Raw genomic sequence first — 18,200 nt, 5'->3', positions numbered from 1 at the left:
TGAAGACACATTTTTTTGGGTCTTATACAGCTTTATGTGGTATAAGTCAGCTAGTATTAGCATTTGTTAATGTGGATCCATGATTTATCCATAAGTTTGTTTAAAAACTTTTACCACGTAAAATTATATGCAGACAGTAGCCTAATCATTTTGTATTAAAATAGGTGTCAAAAACTCATCTAAAGACGGCAAATCTGGATCACTCAGTACTCCAGGTAATTTGACTTCTGACTTTGGACATTTAAACACACACACACACACACACGCATGCACGCAAGTTTGAAATATTCTGTTGATTATTGTATTACTAGGATTTGGTATTATTGCATATCTAATACTGAGTGTCTGAGTACTGCTTCTCTTTGACTATAAATTTAGATAATTATAAAATGAGATATTTAAAACAACTTAATGAATGAGAGGGAATAAATTATATTTTGAGGGAATTTTAACAAAACAGTAGAACTTTTTCTTATTTAAGATATCTTAACAATGCTTTTATAAATAAATTTTGAGGAAGTCTTTCTACATTATCTCAGTGAAGATAACCTGTGGTAAAGAGAAGTGTCTTAAAAATAGAAAAAAAATAGCATTTGAAAAACATTTTAAAATGCTATTGAAATATCTGCTTTTGTTATTACTATCCTTCTTTCTTAAGGTTTCAGATAAATTTACTTAGTTACATTAAAGGGCCATGAGAAACAAATGATTATGGGAAGCATAAAGTTTAAATGGATTTTACCTTTTGATATGGAAAATTTAAAGTTTCCACATGTTTGTACAATTGAATTATTATTAGCAAATAAATTGAATAAAAATGTGTCTTGAGCTTGAGTCATTGCTTCTCATGAAAATGGACTTGCAACGTTTTATTTTTGAAGTAAAAAAAAGTTCTGTAAGGGATGTAACATAATGTTAGTAACTGACATGATCCCAAGTGAATAAATTCTTAATAATTTTTAAACATACACTGGCTGATTATTCCCAGAGAAAATATGAACTGCAGAGGCAACCTTGTATGTGAATTCAGCAAATCCTAGCTCTAAACATCAAATTACATATTCAGGATAAAGAAATTCATTGATGGCCTTCTATTCCAACTTTTAAATTCCCATGCAGAAGTTCTAGTATCTTATGTATTTTGAATCAATGTGTCTTAAAATGTAAATAATGTGTGCATTGTGTTGAATAGAAAAAGGATCCCATATTCCAGAAGCAACTCCAAAATACTCAGAAACAAATGCAGTTATTGGTAAGTAAGCATGGCTCTGATATCCATCTATATTTTTATGACCAAGACAGTAACTAAATGAGGTCACAATGTAACCAAAATTTGAAGCTGATTTTAACATTTCCCCATCACCTGTCTGATCATTGCATCTTTGAATGATATTATATTTGTACTGTTTTTCTTAATACACAATCATAAATACTTAAATAATGTACATATATGCATACATTAATACATATAATAGAAATAGTATAATTCTTTACACTATTTCAATATAAATGGCACCTCACCGATAAAAAGCCAAACAAGCAAGCAAATAAACGACAATTTCCCTGCATATATCCCTCCTCATATCAGAAACAATTTCCCTTTTCCCATGAAAAGCAAGGTGTTTTTATTCTTATTTTATTTTAGTTTGAATAGCCAATTTTGGGTAGTCTAAGATATATTCAGTTCCTACTTGTTTTGTATTTTTGCAGTAGTGAGAGAAGAGAATAGAACCTTTCAGAGATTCTTTAAAATTAGTACATGAATGTGATAAGAAACAACTATAAGTTTGCCCTAAATAGTTATGAATATTCCCCTCTGAATATTTCTAGGTGAAGCTTTTACCTGGGGCTCAGGTGCATATAAAGCTTTCAATGGCCGCATCTTTTCCTTGGTGTCTTCATGTCCATTCACTTTCTGCCGTCACTGTGTTGAGTCTGGAGGAGACTTCAATATTGAGATGAAAAGAAATAATGAGAATGAGATTGAGAAGATAAAAGTTTTGATTGACAATAATGACATCTCTATTTCTGGGGACACTATATCAGTTAATGAAGAAAGGTAAATAACAGAATTGTTGGATAAGTGTAGTAGAATCATTCAGAAAAATATGAGGCAAAAAGAAAGAAAAGCCAAAAGTTGAATAGAGAAGTGATGGTACTCTTTCTATTTTGAAACTTTCACACACACACACACACACACACACACACGATTATTAGATGGAAGACTTGGATATATTTGGGATTATGAGATAATATATTCATTTCTATAACGAGGTAGAAAAAAATAGTGGCTCTGCTGCTTGGCTATTCTGAGTATTCAGATTTGGGGCAGCATGTATATTCAACAAACCTTTTTACAGAACATTTCAATTTTCATTAACGTGTTTAACATTAAGTACAAAATTGAAGCTTCACAAAGCAGTCAATTAGAGATTGAAGAGATTGAAACTCTTAGACTATTATTTTGAAAAGTCAAATTTAGAAGGAATAGTATCTTTGAATACTTCTAGGATAAGAAAATAAGACATGCTACCCTACTTGTGAATATTTCAAATGATGTGATATTTTCTAACACTGAACCAAAATTTTACCCTTGTTTATCTCTCAAAGACCAAGGAGCTTGTGCCTTGAAAGTTCTATCAGAAGATGGTATTGTGTGTCTTTTTATAAAATGTAGAAGAAATAATATTTACCACCCTATTATATTTATGTCACTAAATATAAAAATGTGAATTATCAGAAAAACATCGTACTGTTTTTCACTTTTTATATACACCTAGATTTTATACTTTTCAGGGTAAATATACCATATAACAATAAGTTGATTCACATTAAAAAACATGGAGAATATAATGTCCTGAAGAGCCGCAGAGGAATCCTGTCTTTAATATGGAAAAATAACACATTCTCAGTAAGTCTATTCAGGATTTTCTTATAACCTTGTGCTTTTTGTTATTTTTAGTCATAAAAAATAACACATTGAAATAAAAGTAAGAACTAAGGATTATTGAGAAATCTGTTGCAGTCACTATTCTAAGCATTATCTTAGTATTTGAAGTGGTTCAAGGTATACATACTGTTAATAATCTTATTTAGCACATGATAGAACTCAGAAAGTGCAGGCTTAGAAAAGTTAAAGGATCTGCCTACAGATACATAGCAAGTGGTGGAGTCAAAACTCGATCCAAATTCCAGAGGCAGTTTCTTAAAACAAGGTCCTGTAGTGCATCCCTAAGCAACCAGCTTACATAGAATTGAGGAGACCCTCTTCTTTGAGTAAATTTTGTCTTGAGATATTTTCAGTATTTTATAAAAATATAAATGTAATTTATTTTTAAGCTCAATCTTCATAAGCAATATCCAACTTGTGGTCTTTGTGGCAACTTCAACAGTACTCCAGGTAAGACTTCATTTGACTATGTCTAAAATAATTGCTTTCCAAAATAAAATTATAAGGCAATTTTTTCACACTTGGGTATATCCAGTAATAGTTTGCACTTGCCTCAAGAATGATACATTGTTCAAATTAAATTTTATTTTTCTGTTGCTAAGTCCATATATATCTTAAAATAAAATGCAAGTATAGTAGATATCCTAAACTAAACAATGTTTTCATTTGAAGGTCAAGATATTAGTGAGCACATTGCCAATAGTAAAATTCCTGGTGATTGTTCCAGTGCTGTTAGTAAAAGCTATGAAATTTGTGAAGATGGAGTACAGGTAAGAAATTGTTTCATATTGTAATGTATTTAGCATTATTCCCTCTTGATTTCTTTTTTTAAAAATGAATTGTAATGTGTTTTTTAAGGCATACAAAATTATGTTATACAATACACGGAGAGAGTAAAAAGGTTACTGTACTGAGATAAATTAACATATCCAGTGCATCACATAGTTTTTTTTATTATTTCACTTAACATAATGTCATAATGTCCCCTAGGTTCATCCATGTTGCAGCAAATGGCAAGATTTTGTTCTTTTTTTTTAGGATTGAATGGGGCTCCATTTGTATATATGCATCATTTTTTTTTTTTTATCCATTTTCTGTCATGGATGCTTATTTAGGTTGTTTCCTTATCTTGATTCTTGTGGACACTGCTGCAATGGACATGGGAGTGCAGAGATCTTTGGTGATTTCATTTTCTTTGGAACATTGGGTCACGATATATACATATTTGTATTTCTTCAGAAACTTCCTTACTGTTTTTTATATGGTTGTACCAGTTTACATTCCAGCCAGTGATGTACAAATTTTATTTTCTCCACACCATTGCCCACACTTGTAATTTTTTTTCTTTTTAACAAGAATCAACCTAATGTCTGTTAGATGATATCTCATAGTGACTTTTATTTGCATTCCCTTGATGATTAATTATATTAAGTGCTCTTTCACATAACTATTGGCTATTTTTATGCCTTCTTTTGGAGAAATGTCTGTTTAAGTCTTTGACAACTATTTAATGGGGTTGTTTTACTCTTATTGTCATATGAATTATTTATACATGTTGGCTACTAACTCATTATCAAATTATGATAATGATAAGCTGCCATTTCGATTTTTTGATTCTTTCCTTTGTTGTGCAGAAGCTTTTTAATTTGACTTAGTTCCATTTATTTTTACTTTTGGGGCCTGAGCTTTTGGTGTGGTGCCCAAAATATTGCTGCCAAGGCCAATGTTCAAGAATTTTTCCTTTATGTTCTACTCTAGGACTTTCAATTTTTCTGGTCTTATATATAGATCTTTTATACACTTTGATTTGATTTTTGTGTATGGTACAAAGTAAATGCTAAGTTTTATTCTTTTGCATTGGAAATCCTGTTTTTCAAACATTTTTTTATTGAAATGACCATATTTTCCTTGTTGTGTTCTCCTGGCACTCTTCTCAAAAATTAGTTACCATATATGTTTGGGTTTAATTCTGGGATACCTATGTTGTTCTACTGGTATATATACACCAGTTTTGATTATTACCCTTAATTTCAATTTAGATGACTACCATCCTTTTATAAGCACTCATATCTCAGTCTTATAATTTTGCAACTGGTTCCTTTTCAATGTCCCTGCAGTCTGTTTACAAGTTTTAGGCTAGTTGTAATATGCTAAGTTAAGTTTTTTTCAAAACACTATGATATTTTTATTTTCATAAGCTTCTCCATTATTATCTCTTGATGAACATTGGCTTGACTCTCATCTTACAGATTGGAAATCCATGAACTCTGTCCTATTCCTGTACTTTTCTGATCTTATGTCTAGTCTGAATCTTCCTCCTCCATATCATTCACATTTTTTGAAAAAAAAATATATAATATTTTGTCTACAACATGTAAAATGCTTATAATTTATTCTGTGAATTTTCCATACTTACATAATTCTGATAAGCTTAACTTGAGAGACTGCAGACATTTCATGATTAAATGAATATTTATATGTTCCTATTTAAATCCAGAACAAAATTCTCATTAAGAGATATGTGGATGATGTGGTAAGAAGAGATTTTTGTTTTAAAGCATTGGTAGTCATCTTGTCATCTTCTAGTAAAGATTAAACCATGAAAGTATATGAGACCACCAGCCATCTCCCTTGTGAAGCCCTCCTTGATATTTGCGAGAATAATTGCTTTCTCTTTCCTCTGTTACCCTGTGCCACACATTGGTATTTAAAATCAGATAATCTTCTATAAAAACTGCCTATAACTTTCTCATGTTGTTTTATGTTGTTGGGTGGTTGTGTTAAACAAGTAAGAAATTAACTCCTGGTAACTTAATAATGTTAGTTGAATGAGTATATAAATTACATTCAAAACAGAGAATTTTACTAAGGAACATATAAACAGAAATTTTGGTAATCCTAGGGCATATAAAGTTACTATTTCTCTCCCTAACAAACCCTATGCTCCAGTGAGAAAGATGCACAAAGGATAATAGATTTAAAAAGTAAACTTTAATGATTTTATTTTTCATATTTTATACCTTATTTGGAGAATGTTATCAGCCTTCCTTGGGCCTAATTAGTGCAAATTATATATTTGTTTGACAGGAAATTTTGTGTGTCTCTGAAAACATTGTTAAAATATAAAAAAGCTATGTGGTTGTTGAAATATGTTGAAATCTGAACTTTTTTTTAGTTCAGTAATATATATCTTTTACTCCATTTATTGACATAGAAACAAATATTATTTTCAGAGAACTCCCATGGCTCCCACCAAGAAAGTCAGTACATTTTATGGTCTTCTGTTTGCTCATAAAATATAAGCAGATTAACAGGTAAAGGGACAATATCTTTTCTGAATATGGTAGTGTTCCATCAGTTAACATTCTACACTCTTTGGCGTTGACCAATCTCTCTTCTACTATTCTATTTTCTCAAGTTCTAAGATTCATCTCACTGTCAGACATCTGAATACATTTAAATACAATGAACTTAAAGCCATTACATAGTAATCTGAAATGCCAGAGGTGAAGCCTTCTTGCAGGAATCATCTTACCTACTAAAATATGTAAAAATTTTAATTAGTATTCAACAACCCCTTCTGTCAAAGCCATGACATATTATCCAAAATAAGATCAAACTTCTGTATGTATCTTTTTCTACAAATTCATTTTATCTCCCGTTTTTCTTATGTTTTAATAAAACACTGTACTTTGTTTTGTAGTACTGTAACAAAGTTATTGGAACCTACTTTGAGAAATGTGAAAAAGTTGCCACTGTATCCAATGGCTACAAGAAAGTCTGCATTGATGAGTACTGCCAAAATGGAGACAAAAATTCTACGTGTGACACTTACTCAGAATTGTCCCGTCTCTGTGCCTCTGATGGGCCTGGCATCTTTGAAAACTGGAGAGAGGATTCTGATGTAGTTTGTGGTAGGCTTTTTAAACTCTATTGTAGACCATGAATAAATAAAGTTCCCATAGCACTATAAAGTTAAGCTATATTTCCAAGTATTTTCTCAAGTGATTCTAAGCCCTAAGAGGGATCAGAGACGCAGAAGTCCTGCCTCCGATGTGTGTTTCTGAGGAAACTCGGCTTTGTGATATGACCTGCCTCAAGTCACAGTGCTTTGAGTTGAGAGCTTAATTAGGAATTTCATAGGCTTTGGTGAAAAGTCCTGGGGAAAATGTGCAAATACACAGATTAGTGCTATGATTTTTATTTCAAAAGATTAATAAAACAAATAACAATTTCATGTAAATAAATTTAGTTTACACTTTTGTTTAGGTCCATCCTTATAATACAAGTAGAATAGAAATTTCAACTTGAGATGAAATAAAATTACGTACAACATATATTACCTCTAAATCAAATACCATACCATAAAATATTGTGTAAGGAATTGGCATATTTTAGGTGTGTTATCTTAAAAGATTGATTTTTATCTTGAAAATTAGACTCAGTCCCATTTAATAATCTGCTCATTAATATATTATTAATTTCCTTTAACTTACATGTATCCATTTTCCTACATATCTGCAGAAAAGCATGCATGCCCAGAAAGTTATATCTACAAAGAATGTGGACCCTCAAATCCTGCAACTTGTTCTAATGTGGCTCCTTTTCAAGACGGTGAATGTGTGAGTGGCTGCACCTGCCCAGAAGGTAATATACCTGTGTGAGAGAGTGTTCACTAAAACATCTGAAAACAAAGTGGCTCAGGATAGTGTTTTCTTGTTTGCAACAAGATATCCCCCAACTCAGCTACTCCTAATCTATCCTCCTAGCAAAGTACAAAGGAGGATTAGAGAGACTTCTAAAGCTAATGTATTTCCATTTTTACCATCCCGGAGGGCTCCCATATATCACACGATATTCTCTAGTCCTATGTTGGACTCAACTGTGGTCTCTAGAGCAGTAATGCAAACTCCGAAATTTGTTATCTATCTTCTTGCCAGTTCAGATAAGGAGGAATTGCTTACACAAGAAATTACCATTTTCATTGCATGTTTACACTTGGGAGAACTAGTTCAGGATGGCTTTACAACACACTACTGAACAATTTGCTGATGTTTATATAATTTTTAATTAACTTATATAATGTATTCTAGGTTATCTATTGGATGATATTGGAGAGAAAGGAAAATGTGTACTAAAGGATAGTTGTCCCTGTGAATCTAATGGAAAAGTGTATCAGCCAGGAGAAGTCCGAGAAGGTCCTTGTGGTTCTCAGTGGTATGTATGAGTTTTCTGTCTACATTTTATTGATGGTAAAGTAATACCAATATTTTATCTAATTTGAGAAAAAAGTCCCAAAATGACTCTTAAAATAAACTTCAGAAAGAAACAGAATTCTCATGGCATTGTGTGTGTGTGTGTGTGTGTATGTTAGTGTGTTTAGAAAGGCTTATTATGTTTTTTTTTATTATAAAATATAAGGCTGGCATGGTGGGACTTGCCTGTATTCTTGAGGCTCTGGAGACTGAGGCAGGATGATCACCAGTTGGTGGCCAGCCTCAGTAAAATAGTGAGGCCCTGTCTCAAAATAAAAAAATGAAAGATGACTGAGGATGTGGTTCAGTGGTCAATGGTAAAGTGCCCTGGAGTTTAAAAAAAAAAATAATATATATATATATATATATATATATATATATATATATATATATATATATATATATATAAATAAAATAATTAAATGTGTGTGTGTATGTATATGTATATAATTAAAGTGCCCTTGAGTTCAAATCTCCCCTATAACCCCTACTACATATACTAAAGGATAGTTGTCCCTGTGAATCTAATGGAAAAGTGTATCTCCCCTGTAATCCCTATGTAGTAAGGGTTACAGGGGAGATTTGAACTCAAGGGCACTTTACCATATATATACACACACACACACACACACACACACACACACACACACATACGTACACATATAGATATACACACACGTATACTGTATACTTTCTGTATATCTTTGAGTGAATGTTATTCACTAACTGAAATAATGTTTTGAATGGTAAATCACTTGATAATTGCAAATATAAAGCAGAGCATAAGAGTTCAATTACATTAAAGAAATAATACTCATTTTGATAAGAATTTTTATGTAGGTATTCTACATAAAAATACTGTGGAAATATGCAGGGAAGTGTTCCCCCAGTGAGCAAACTCCTTTTCACAATAGGAATGTTCAGCAGTTTCCCCTTGAAGGTATTAGGATAACTATGCAGGTGCACTTTCTGGTTTCTATGGTAATGTCCTTGGAGAAAAGGGGCTGTGTGTTTCTATTAACCTGGACCTTATCTCAGTTAGCTAGCATATGGGGTTAAAGGAATGCTAGTTAGAATGTAGTCATGGTAACGGGAGCTATGTAACTTTTTTGGGTTAATAAACATGGTCGTGGAGAGGAGCGGCCACTTTGTCTTCTTTCCTCTGCACTCTGTGTGTGTGTCTCTCTTTTTTGTTTGCTTCTTCACGTTTCTTTATAAGAATATTCTTCACATTTTTAGTAAATTATAAAACCATAAACAACTGAATGCTTTTCAAATAATTTTTATATAGACTACCTTGGTGAAGATAAGTAGTATAATTAGTCCAATATGAATTTTAATTTGTCAAAAGTTAATATAGATTATTCATCTGTTAAATACTCAGTTTGAATCTTCTTTTTTTGAGCTCAGCAATAATATGATGACTGGTGAGGTTTCCCCATACCTCTTTATGATTTTTCTCTGCAAAACTGCAAAGGGCTTTTCTAGAAATATATTGTGTCCTTCCATGAAAATAATCTGAATCAATGAAAAAAATCAATTCTTTATACTATTATATTTTCTGTATAAATAGGACATACTTTGTTATTATAGTATATTAATAATGATTATGAATAACAAAAGCTTTGACTTATTGAGACTAAAACAGTGCTGCCTGAGAAGTATAATGTGAGCCACAGATGTAGTGCACATATATAATTTAATAGACATTAATTGATAACAGTTTGAGAGTAAAAACAAAGTTAGAATTAATTTTAATGTGTTTTCTATAACCAAATATATCCAAAATATTATCATTTAAATATGAAATTGAAATAAAATAATAATTTATAATTGTTTTTCACATTGTGTTCAAAATCTGTGTGCAGTTTATATTTACAGTGGATCTCAATTTGGATTTGCTACATTTTAAAAGTTCACTATTTTTGTGTCTCTATTGGACAGTGCATATCTATACTATAGCTTATAGCTGGTGTTTTGATATTAACAATTAAATGTATTCCATGTGAACAAACCCCTGAAATCTAATATGCAAGTTTTTATGTTTAATCCATGCAGAAGTTATCATTTTAGTCAAAGAAATGGAAGTACATAAACTTACTTCTATTTAGTTTTTATTTATTTTATAAATAAAATTTCCAGATACTTCTATAGATGTGGCATTTTATGACAGCTGAGATTTTGGGTGGGGAATACTGATTTAATAAAGATTAATGGAATGTTTTAGCTTAAGAGGTGATGTTTAATGTTGTGATACTTCTGCATTGAGACAACTATTGATGACCTTTAACATAACCATTGTCTTTTAACAGCACGTGCCAAGATGCAAAGTGGTCTTGCACTGAGGCCTCATGTCCTGGAAGATGTAAGGTGGAAGGAAGTTTAGTTACCACTTTTGATGGAAATAAATACAACCATCCTGGAAACTGTCACTTCTTGGCCATCCATGTATGTAACAGCATAGAATACTTGAGAAAACCGATGTAGACACTGAGCTATTTCTCAGTTAAAATACAATCTTCACATTGAATTACTACATTACAAAAAGAAATAAACATCTTCTAGTTACTGGTTATATATTTCAATATCTATTTCTGTCACATATTGATATTGGTAGTATTACTTGTCAATATTGAATCAGTATTCTCTGAAAATTCATTGCTGGAAAAAAAATAAAACCCTCTCATTCAGTTAAAATATTCTAAGCACATTGGAGAATTACTTCACTCTTTTACTCTGTGATATGTATTCTCCAGTGTTTTAAATGAATCAATGTTTACATGCCATGAAGCATTCTTCCTCTGTCATTGTTATTCCTTTATACTTATTTTTATTTTTGATAATGCAGTAGAACCAGCATGATAAGCAGGCTTTCCTTATTAAAAGATTACATTATCTCAATTTTAACAAATGGGTGATTCCATTTTTGTAGTTTACACCTTTAGTTGACATGAGACTTGGTAATGGTACTTAATATTTCTGGTAAGAAATGAAATAATATCCAGTAATTTGAAAAACGTAGTCGCTGCTTACTCATAGTCTGTTTTCTAAAATAAAGCTTCCTGATTGCCTATCAGCATAATTTATTTTTCCTTCTTTTTATATCTGTCTTCTTTTAATCCATGAGGACTGAGGATGAAGAAAGTATAAGAGAAATATGTCAAAGTATGTGTTTCTTATATATTAGAGGTGCCTAGACATGACTTACATTTTGGTTTTACTAGTTAAATACCTGTCACATTAAATTCAGACAATGTGCACTGTCCAGAGAATAAAAAGTTACTTTAGTTCTAATTCTAATAATCCTTATAGAGCAGCACAATTCCCTTTGAGGAGAAGACAAAGAGTAAAGGTAAAAGAAAAAAAAATGTTGACTATGAAAACTCATTATTTCTAGACTACACAGACAAAGCTTACCCAAGATACTTGGACCATCTACAAAATTCTTGGCTATTCCTGAGATTGTACTGTGAACTAAATTAAGTTTCTATTTCCAGGGCAGATTAATTGTATGTAGAAAATGGGTATATTTAAAACTCAAATATTCATTGTGAATCAATTGTACAATAATAGCATATAATAAATAACATTTAAATAACCATTTTATTTTTTTTTATTTATTTTTTTTTTTAATTTTTTATTGTTGGCTGTTCAAAACATTACATAGTTCTTGATATATCATATTTCACAATTTGATTCAAGTGGGTTATGAGCTCCCATTTTTACCCCATATACAGATTGCAGAATCACATCAGTTACACATCCATTGATTTACATATTGCCATACTAGTGTCTGTTGTATTCTGCTGTCTTTCCTATCCTCTACTATCCCCCCTCCCCTCCCCTCCCCTCCCCTCCCCTCTTCTCTCTCTGCCCCCTTTACTGACATTCGTTTGTCCCCCTTGTATTATTTTTCCCCTTCCCCTCACTTCCTCTTGTATGTACTTTTGTATAACTCTGAGGGTCTCCTTCCATTTCCATGCATTTTCCCTTCTCTCTCCCTTTCCCTCCCACCTCTCATCCCTGTTTAATGTTAATCTTCTTCTCATGCTCTTCGACCCTACTCTGTTCTTAGTTACTCTCGATAGATGCGGAAAAAGCATTCGACAAAGTACAGCATCCCTTTATGTTCAAAACTCTAGAAAAACTAGGGATAACAGGAACATACCTCAATATTGTAAAAGCAATCTGTGCTAAGCCTCAGGCTAGCATCATTCTGAATGGAGAAAAATTGAAGGCATTCCCTCTAAAATCTGGAACAAGACAGGGATGCCCTCTCTCACCACTTCTGTTCAACATAGTTCTCGAAACACTGGCCAGAGCAATTAGACAGACGAAAGAAATTAAAGGCATCAAAATAGGAAAAGAAGAACTTAAATTATCACTATTTGCAGATGACATGATTCTATACCTAGCAGACCCAAAAGGGTCTACAAAGAAACTATTAGAGCTAATAAATGAATTCAGCAAAGTGGCAGGATATAAAATCAACACACATAAATCAAAGGCATTCCTGTATATCAGCGACAAATCCTCTGAAATGGAAATGAGGACAACCACTCCATTCACAATATCTTCAAAAAAAATAAAATACTTGGGAATCAACCTAACAAAAAGGTGAAAGACTTATACAATGAAAACTACAGAACCCTAAAGAGAGAAATAGAAGAAGATCTTAGAAGATGGAAAAATATACCCTGTTCATGGATAGGCAGAACTAACATCATCAAAATGGCGATATTACCAAAAGTTCTCTATAGGTTTAATGCAATGCCAATCAAAATCCCAACGGCATTTCTTGTAGAAATAGAGAAAGCAATCATGAAATTCATATGGAAAAATAAAAGACCCAGAATAGCAAAAACAATGCTAAGCAGGAAGTGTGAATCAGGCGGTAAATAACCATTTTAATATTTTTTAACAGGATAAAGATTGGTCTGTTAGTGTTGAACTTCGTCCATGTAAAACTGGTCAGACGGGAACGTGCTTAAATAGTGTCACACTTGCCTTGAATTCTGTAAGTAACCAGTTTCCTAAGACTTAGAGTAAAATCAGACAAATAACTTCACAAATTAAAATTTTTGAGTTTGAAGAAAGGCTTTACTATATAAACTAAAATCATAAATAAGTTTTCATAGAAAGCTGATAAAGTCTGTGAAATAGCTGGATAGTTCCAAGGTCCTGAACTATATTAAAATTACTATAAATACATAATTATATACTAATTCAGGTGTCATTATGTGTTCCTTGGATCATTAGACTCTGTGGACCATTTAAGAAAAAAGACAATGGCATATGTTTAGAATTTTGTGTATCTAGAACCAACATTGTAAGTGGAAAAAGACCTGAATTGGAAGGGAAGACAACTAGCCCTTATTTGGCACTTGCAAACTGTTGGAACTTTGGATATCCAAGTGACCTTCTTGGTGTTTGGTTTCCTTATTTACACCTGGGGAATGAAGATTCCTTTATAATCTCTATGTATAGAGTTGGTATGAGAAGAAATGAAGCCAAGTATGAGACACTTTGAAAATATTCTGTATTTTAGGTATTTGTAAATTAATCCTATAAATTTAAACATGTTTTATAGCACAAAATTCAAATCTATATATTGCATTAAAATTAATATTGTAAATTAATGTAAACTAACAAATTGTTTTAAACATTAGTCTGTTTCAGTTGACAAATTCACAATCAATAGTGATGGAACAGTGACAAGTGACATGGTTAGAAATCGAGGTTACTACTATTCAGGTAAGTTTCATAATAGCAGTTTAAAATAAGTGCAAGTTTCATTTATTTAGTTTTTAAGATATTAAATAGTTGTGTTTTTAAGAGGTCTTAAACAATTCTAAGATATTTAAAGCTGCTTAATATGGTAACTATTTTTTCAATAATTCTTTTAACAGATAAAATACAGATCTTCAAAGAATCTACTTCATATATTCAAGTACAAACAGACTCTCATATAAAAATGCAAGTACAAATTGTTCCTGTAATGCAATTATATATTTCCATGCCACCCAACCAGTTCACAGATACTGTAGGTAAGTCCTCTGGATATATTTTTATTTACAGGGCTCTACTATGACTGTTGTTTATTTAATTTGAGGTTCCTTCTCAATTAAGGATTCTAAATTTAAAGCATTCCAACTGTCTTTCCACAGTAAAGACAACTTTATTTATCATAAAATATATTCCTGAGAGGTTTTTCAATAATTTAAATATTTTAAAGATTTCAAACTAAGACTTCTATTTAGGTAAGATTTGATAATGTTACATCCTACTTTACTAGTACTATACATTACTAAGATTTTGACCTGTATTTGAATAAATGAAAATATTGTTGATATTAAAATTTTTGAAAATTTTATTTTAAATACAGGTGGCACTGTTATTTGTCTTTCTGATAGATCACATGGTTATTGTGTTAGTCATCTTTTCATCTCTGGGACAAACTACCTCAGGAACACAACTTAGAGAAGGAAAGATTTACTTTGGCTCATGATTTCAGTTCATGGTCCACTGGCTCTATTGTTTGGGGCCTGAGATGAGAGAGAACATCATGGTGGAAGGGTGTGGTGGAAGAAAGCTGCTTACCTTATGGTAGTTAGAAAGCACAGAGAGGGAGCAAAAGACAGATCATGAGGAAGGAGCTGGAGACTAGAAATACCCTTTGAGGCCATGCCCCTGCAGTGATCTACTTCCTCCAATGAGGCCTTACCTCCTACAATTTCCATCACCTCCCACTGATGCCATTCAGCTGTGAATCTAACTGGATTAAACTGTTGGTCAGAGTCCCACTTCCCCAAATCCTCACCTCTGAACATTTCTTCATTGGGGACCAAGTCTTTAACATATAAGCCTTTGGAGGACTTTATAGATCCAAAACATAATAGTCATTTATTTCACTGAGGTTTTTTATAATCAGATGTTAAATTTAGTCGTGGATATTTAACACAACAAGCAAAACAATGATGAAATGCCCCACAAAGAGCTATTAATTTATAAATGATACAAACTTTTGAGAGATACCATTCCATGAGACACTAACTTATTTGCACGGAGAAAAATGTGTAACAAATGGGTCAGAAGGATCTAGGTAAGACAGGCACATAGCCCTTGATGTAGTTTCTCTCTGCGCACTAATACCATAAAAATGGTGCAATCATAAACTTTCTACTTGTAAGCATACTTCCTACTAAGCATTGTCAAAAGTGATAAAGCTTCAGTGACAAACAGAAAAAAACACAGTATAACAAGGCAAATGGTGTTTCAGTGCTCTAGGATTTGAAAGGAAATTTGAATGAAATCTGTCATAATATTTTACTTATATTTATAAAGTCTAAACAAATGTGTTTTCAGGTAGCTTGCTCAGATTTTGATATAAGCAAAGAAATAAAATGAGGATGTGCATCCAAAACCTTGAGTAGGTGAGATGTTAAACTTTGTTTCTGCTATGATTATAATACAGGACTCTGTGGTTCCTACAACAACAAAGCTGAGGATGATTACATGTCAAGTCAGAATATATTGGAGAAGACCTCTCAGGCATTTGCTAGTTCTTGGGAAATGATGCCCTGTCCTAAAGGAAACCCTTCTTCATGTATCAGTATAGAAAAAGGTACTATTAACTTAACATCTAATCTGCAATTAAATATTTGGTTGTAGCATTATGTGTTTATCCTGATGATAATGAATTCATCAGATAATCCTGGCTTTAGCTAATGTTTGTTATGTTGATCTGGTTCTGGAGGAAACAGTAGAGAAGCCGTCTGACTGAAATGCTCCTAGAAAACTCAATTTCATGGGGGGTTAATCTATTATGTTTTTCTTTCTTGCATAGTTTTTAAAAATAATTATAGAATAATAGGGTTAGAGATAATTTTGAGATAATTTAGTTGTAATTTTCCTTTCTTTAATTGAGTGGTGGAAATAGTCATTGATTAAAATGAATTCAACACAAAAAATGATTTAGTCGCTTTAGAGTTGTGTCCTATCCCTTCTCTCATTGGTATAAGTAATACCAAAACTCAATTATAGATTGTAATAAAATTTTAACTTGTATGACTCAGCCTGCGTTTCAGTTTACCAGAATATTTTCATTTATATTAACCCAATTTATTTCTGTAAAAATACTCATGAAGGACACAGAGTGGGGGTGGGTTATCCTTCCTAATGTAGATATTGATAATGGAGCTCAGAGAGTGTATAATGAATAAGGATTACAGATGAAGTTATGATCCAGGTATTTTAAATCCAAGTCATGCTTTCATTGCTCCCTAGAATTGTTGATTTCCATTAATGCTTTATGTTGCTTCTTTCGTGAATAAGGAATACAATGGAAGCTGTTAAAATATATTGACATGTTAATTAGTGGTGTCTAAATAAATCCATGTATTTGAAACAAAGTTTAATCAGCTTATAATAATATTTTAAAATTATTATAAAACAATCACTTTTGAAAATTTTATCTACTAATTTTAGGAGCATTAGTGTAAACATGGTAATGCATATTTCAAGGTTTTGTCATGTTATATTGTTTTTGGGGGCTATTGCAATGAAAATAATTATAATGAGAATACACAAAAGTACATATCTTATAAGAAACCAAGCAGATTTATATTAAGTAGACTACATGCCTGCACTTTGAATAGATGTATAAATTGATTTACATTTCAGTGTTTTATATTTTAACAACATAAACACAAAATTAAATTGAACTTTAATAAGCTGTTAGTAATATTTAAATAAAATAGTTACCAATTTGTTAGAATTTGAGAAATTAGTTTCAATGTCTTAAATAGATTCAGCTTTCTTTGTTGCTGAAAATTCATTAAGCAAAGTATTTGTCATTCAGATGATATTTTTATGAATTTTTGTTAATTTAGTATTAGCTTTATTATTTATAAATCAACAAATATAATTAAGCACATTTCAAAAAAATTCAATTAGTGAATTTGAATTATTGATACTGGTCATCCTAATGTGTGATCTTCAGAAAAACGGATAAGGCATTCTGGGGTGACAGGTTGGGGGAAGGGGTGTTGTGGTTCTTTCATTTTCTGATTTGCCACAAGTTAGTCATTAATCTACATTTTAAAATTTAAAGTCACCTAAACTTATAATCTGGTCCCATTATTACAATTTTTATGTAGAAACTGCATTTCAGAGAAAGGTTAAATAAATTAATAAAAATATACAAAGCTAATAAAGATTCTGCCTTTTTATGTAAGATGCTTTAATCATATCATGGTATTTTTGAATATTAGATTTAACATAGCAAAATACTTGAAAAATACAATTAGGGCTTGGGGTTGTGGCTCAGTGGTAGAGTGCTCACTTAGCATGCATGAGGCCCTGGGTTTGATCTTCAGCGCCACATAAAAATAAAGATATTGTATCCACCTAAAACTAAAAAATAAATATTAAAAAACCCCAATTGTTTTAATAAAGACAAAACTCCTAAAATTTATATCTTTTCTTTCAATTAAGGAAATTATGATGTTATTGGTGACAATTTTGTGTGCATTTCTTTCTTTCCAGAAAAGTTTGCTGAAAGTAACTGTGAAATTCTTCTTGATTCAAGTGGGCCTTTTGCTTCCTGCCATCCAATTGTGAACCCTAAATTCTATCATGAGGTATGAGGGTTAACATTAAGAGCCCTTTTTGAGAAATATTTTGTTGATACCAAGAAAAACATGTAGATCTTAAACTTTCTCTAGTAATAGCTATTGTCAATAGATTAAGTATATAGTTAAATTTAAGTTTAGATTCCATTAATTTATTCAAATTTTAGATATATTAATTTAGAAAAAATGTAGTACTGGAAAATAACCCCAAATGATAAAAATCTTGGATAAGATTTTCTTTTTATAAGTTCTTTGATAAGTGTATTACTAATTAATTTGCTTTTAGAATATTTTAAAATTTTTCCAAAATATTTCAAAGTCATAATTCTTTCAGGGCAAAGGAATGGTTATGAGCTGATTTTT

The 18,200-nt window shown here is 31.6% G+C and overlaps 1 protein-coding gene across 1 annotated transcript in view; it reads left to right on the top strand.

Moving 5' to 3' along the window:
* LOC139705084 (mucin-19-like) overlaps window positions 1-18,200 on the top strand; it is a 61,230-nt gene that overhangs the window by 11,767 nt on the left and 31,263 nt on the right. Inside the window, exons 12-24 of the mRNA XM_071609289.1 lie at window positions 1,831-2,059; window positions 2,797-2,911; window positions 3,340-3,400; window positions 3,623-3,720; window positions 6,654-6,864; window positions 7,475-7,597; window positions 8,044-8,167; window positions 10,518-10,653; window positions 13,130-13,222; window positions 13,875-13,959; window positions 14,115-14,252; window positions 15,680-15,829; window positions 17,752-17,846. Coding sequence (XP_071465390.1) covers window positions 1,831-2,059; window positions 2,797-2,911; window positions 3,340-3,400; window positions 3,623-3,720; window positions 6,654-6,864; window positions 7,475-7,597; window positions 8,044-8,167; window positions 10,518-10,653; window positions 13,130-13,222; window positions 13,875-13,959; window positions 14,115-14,252; window positions 15,680-15,829; window positions 17,752-17,846 — 1,658 coding nt within the window. The remainder of the gene's footprint in view (window positions 1-1,830; window positions 2,060-2,796; window positions 2,912-3,339; window positions 3,401-3,622; window positions 3,721-6,653; window positions 6,865-7,474; window positions 7,598-8,043; window positions 8,168-10,517; window positions 10,654-13,129; window positions 13,223-13,874; window positions 13,960-14,114; window positions 14,253-15,679; window positions 15,830-17,751; window positions 17,847-18,200) is intronic.

Source organism: Marmota flaviventris, chromosome 3, assembly GCF_047511675.1.
Source record: "Marmota flaviventris isolate mMarFla1 chromosome 3, mMarFla1.hap1, whole genome shotgun sequence".
In the NCBI taxonomy this organism is placed as follows: Eukaryota; Metazoa; Chordata; class Mammalia; order Rodentia; family Sciuridae; genus Marmota; species Marmota flaviventris.
This window is presented reverse-complemented; position numbering and strand designations above follow the sequence as displayed.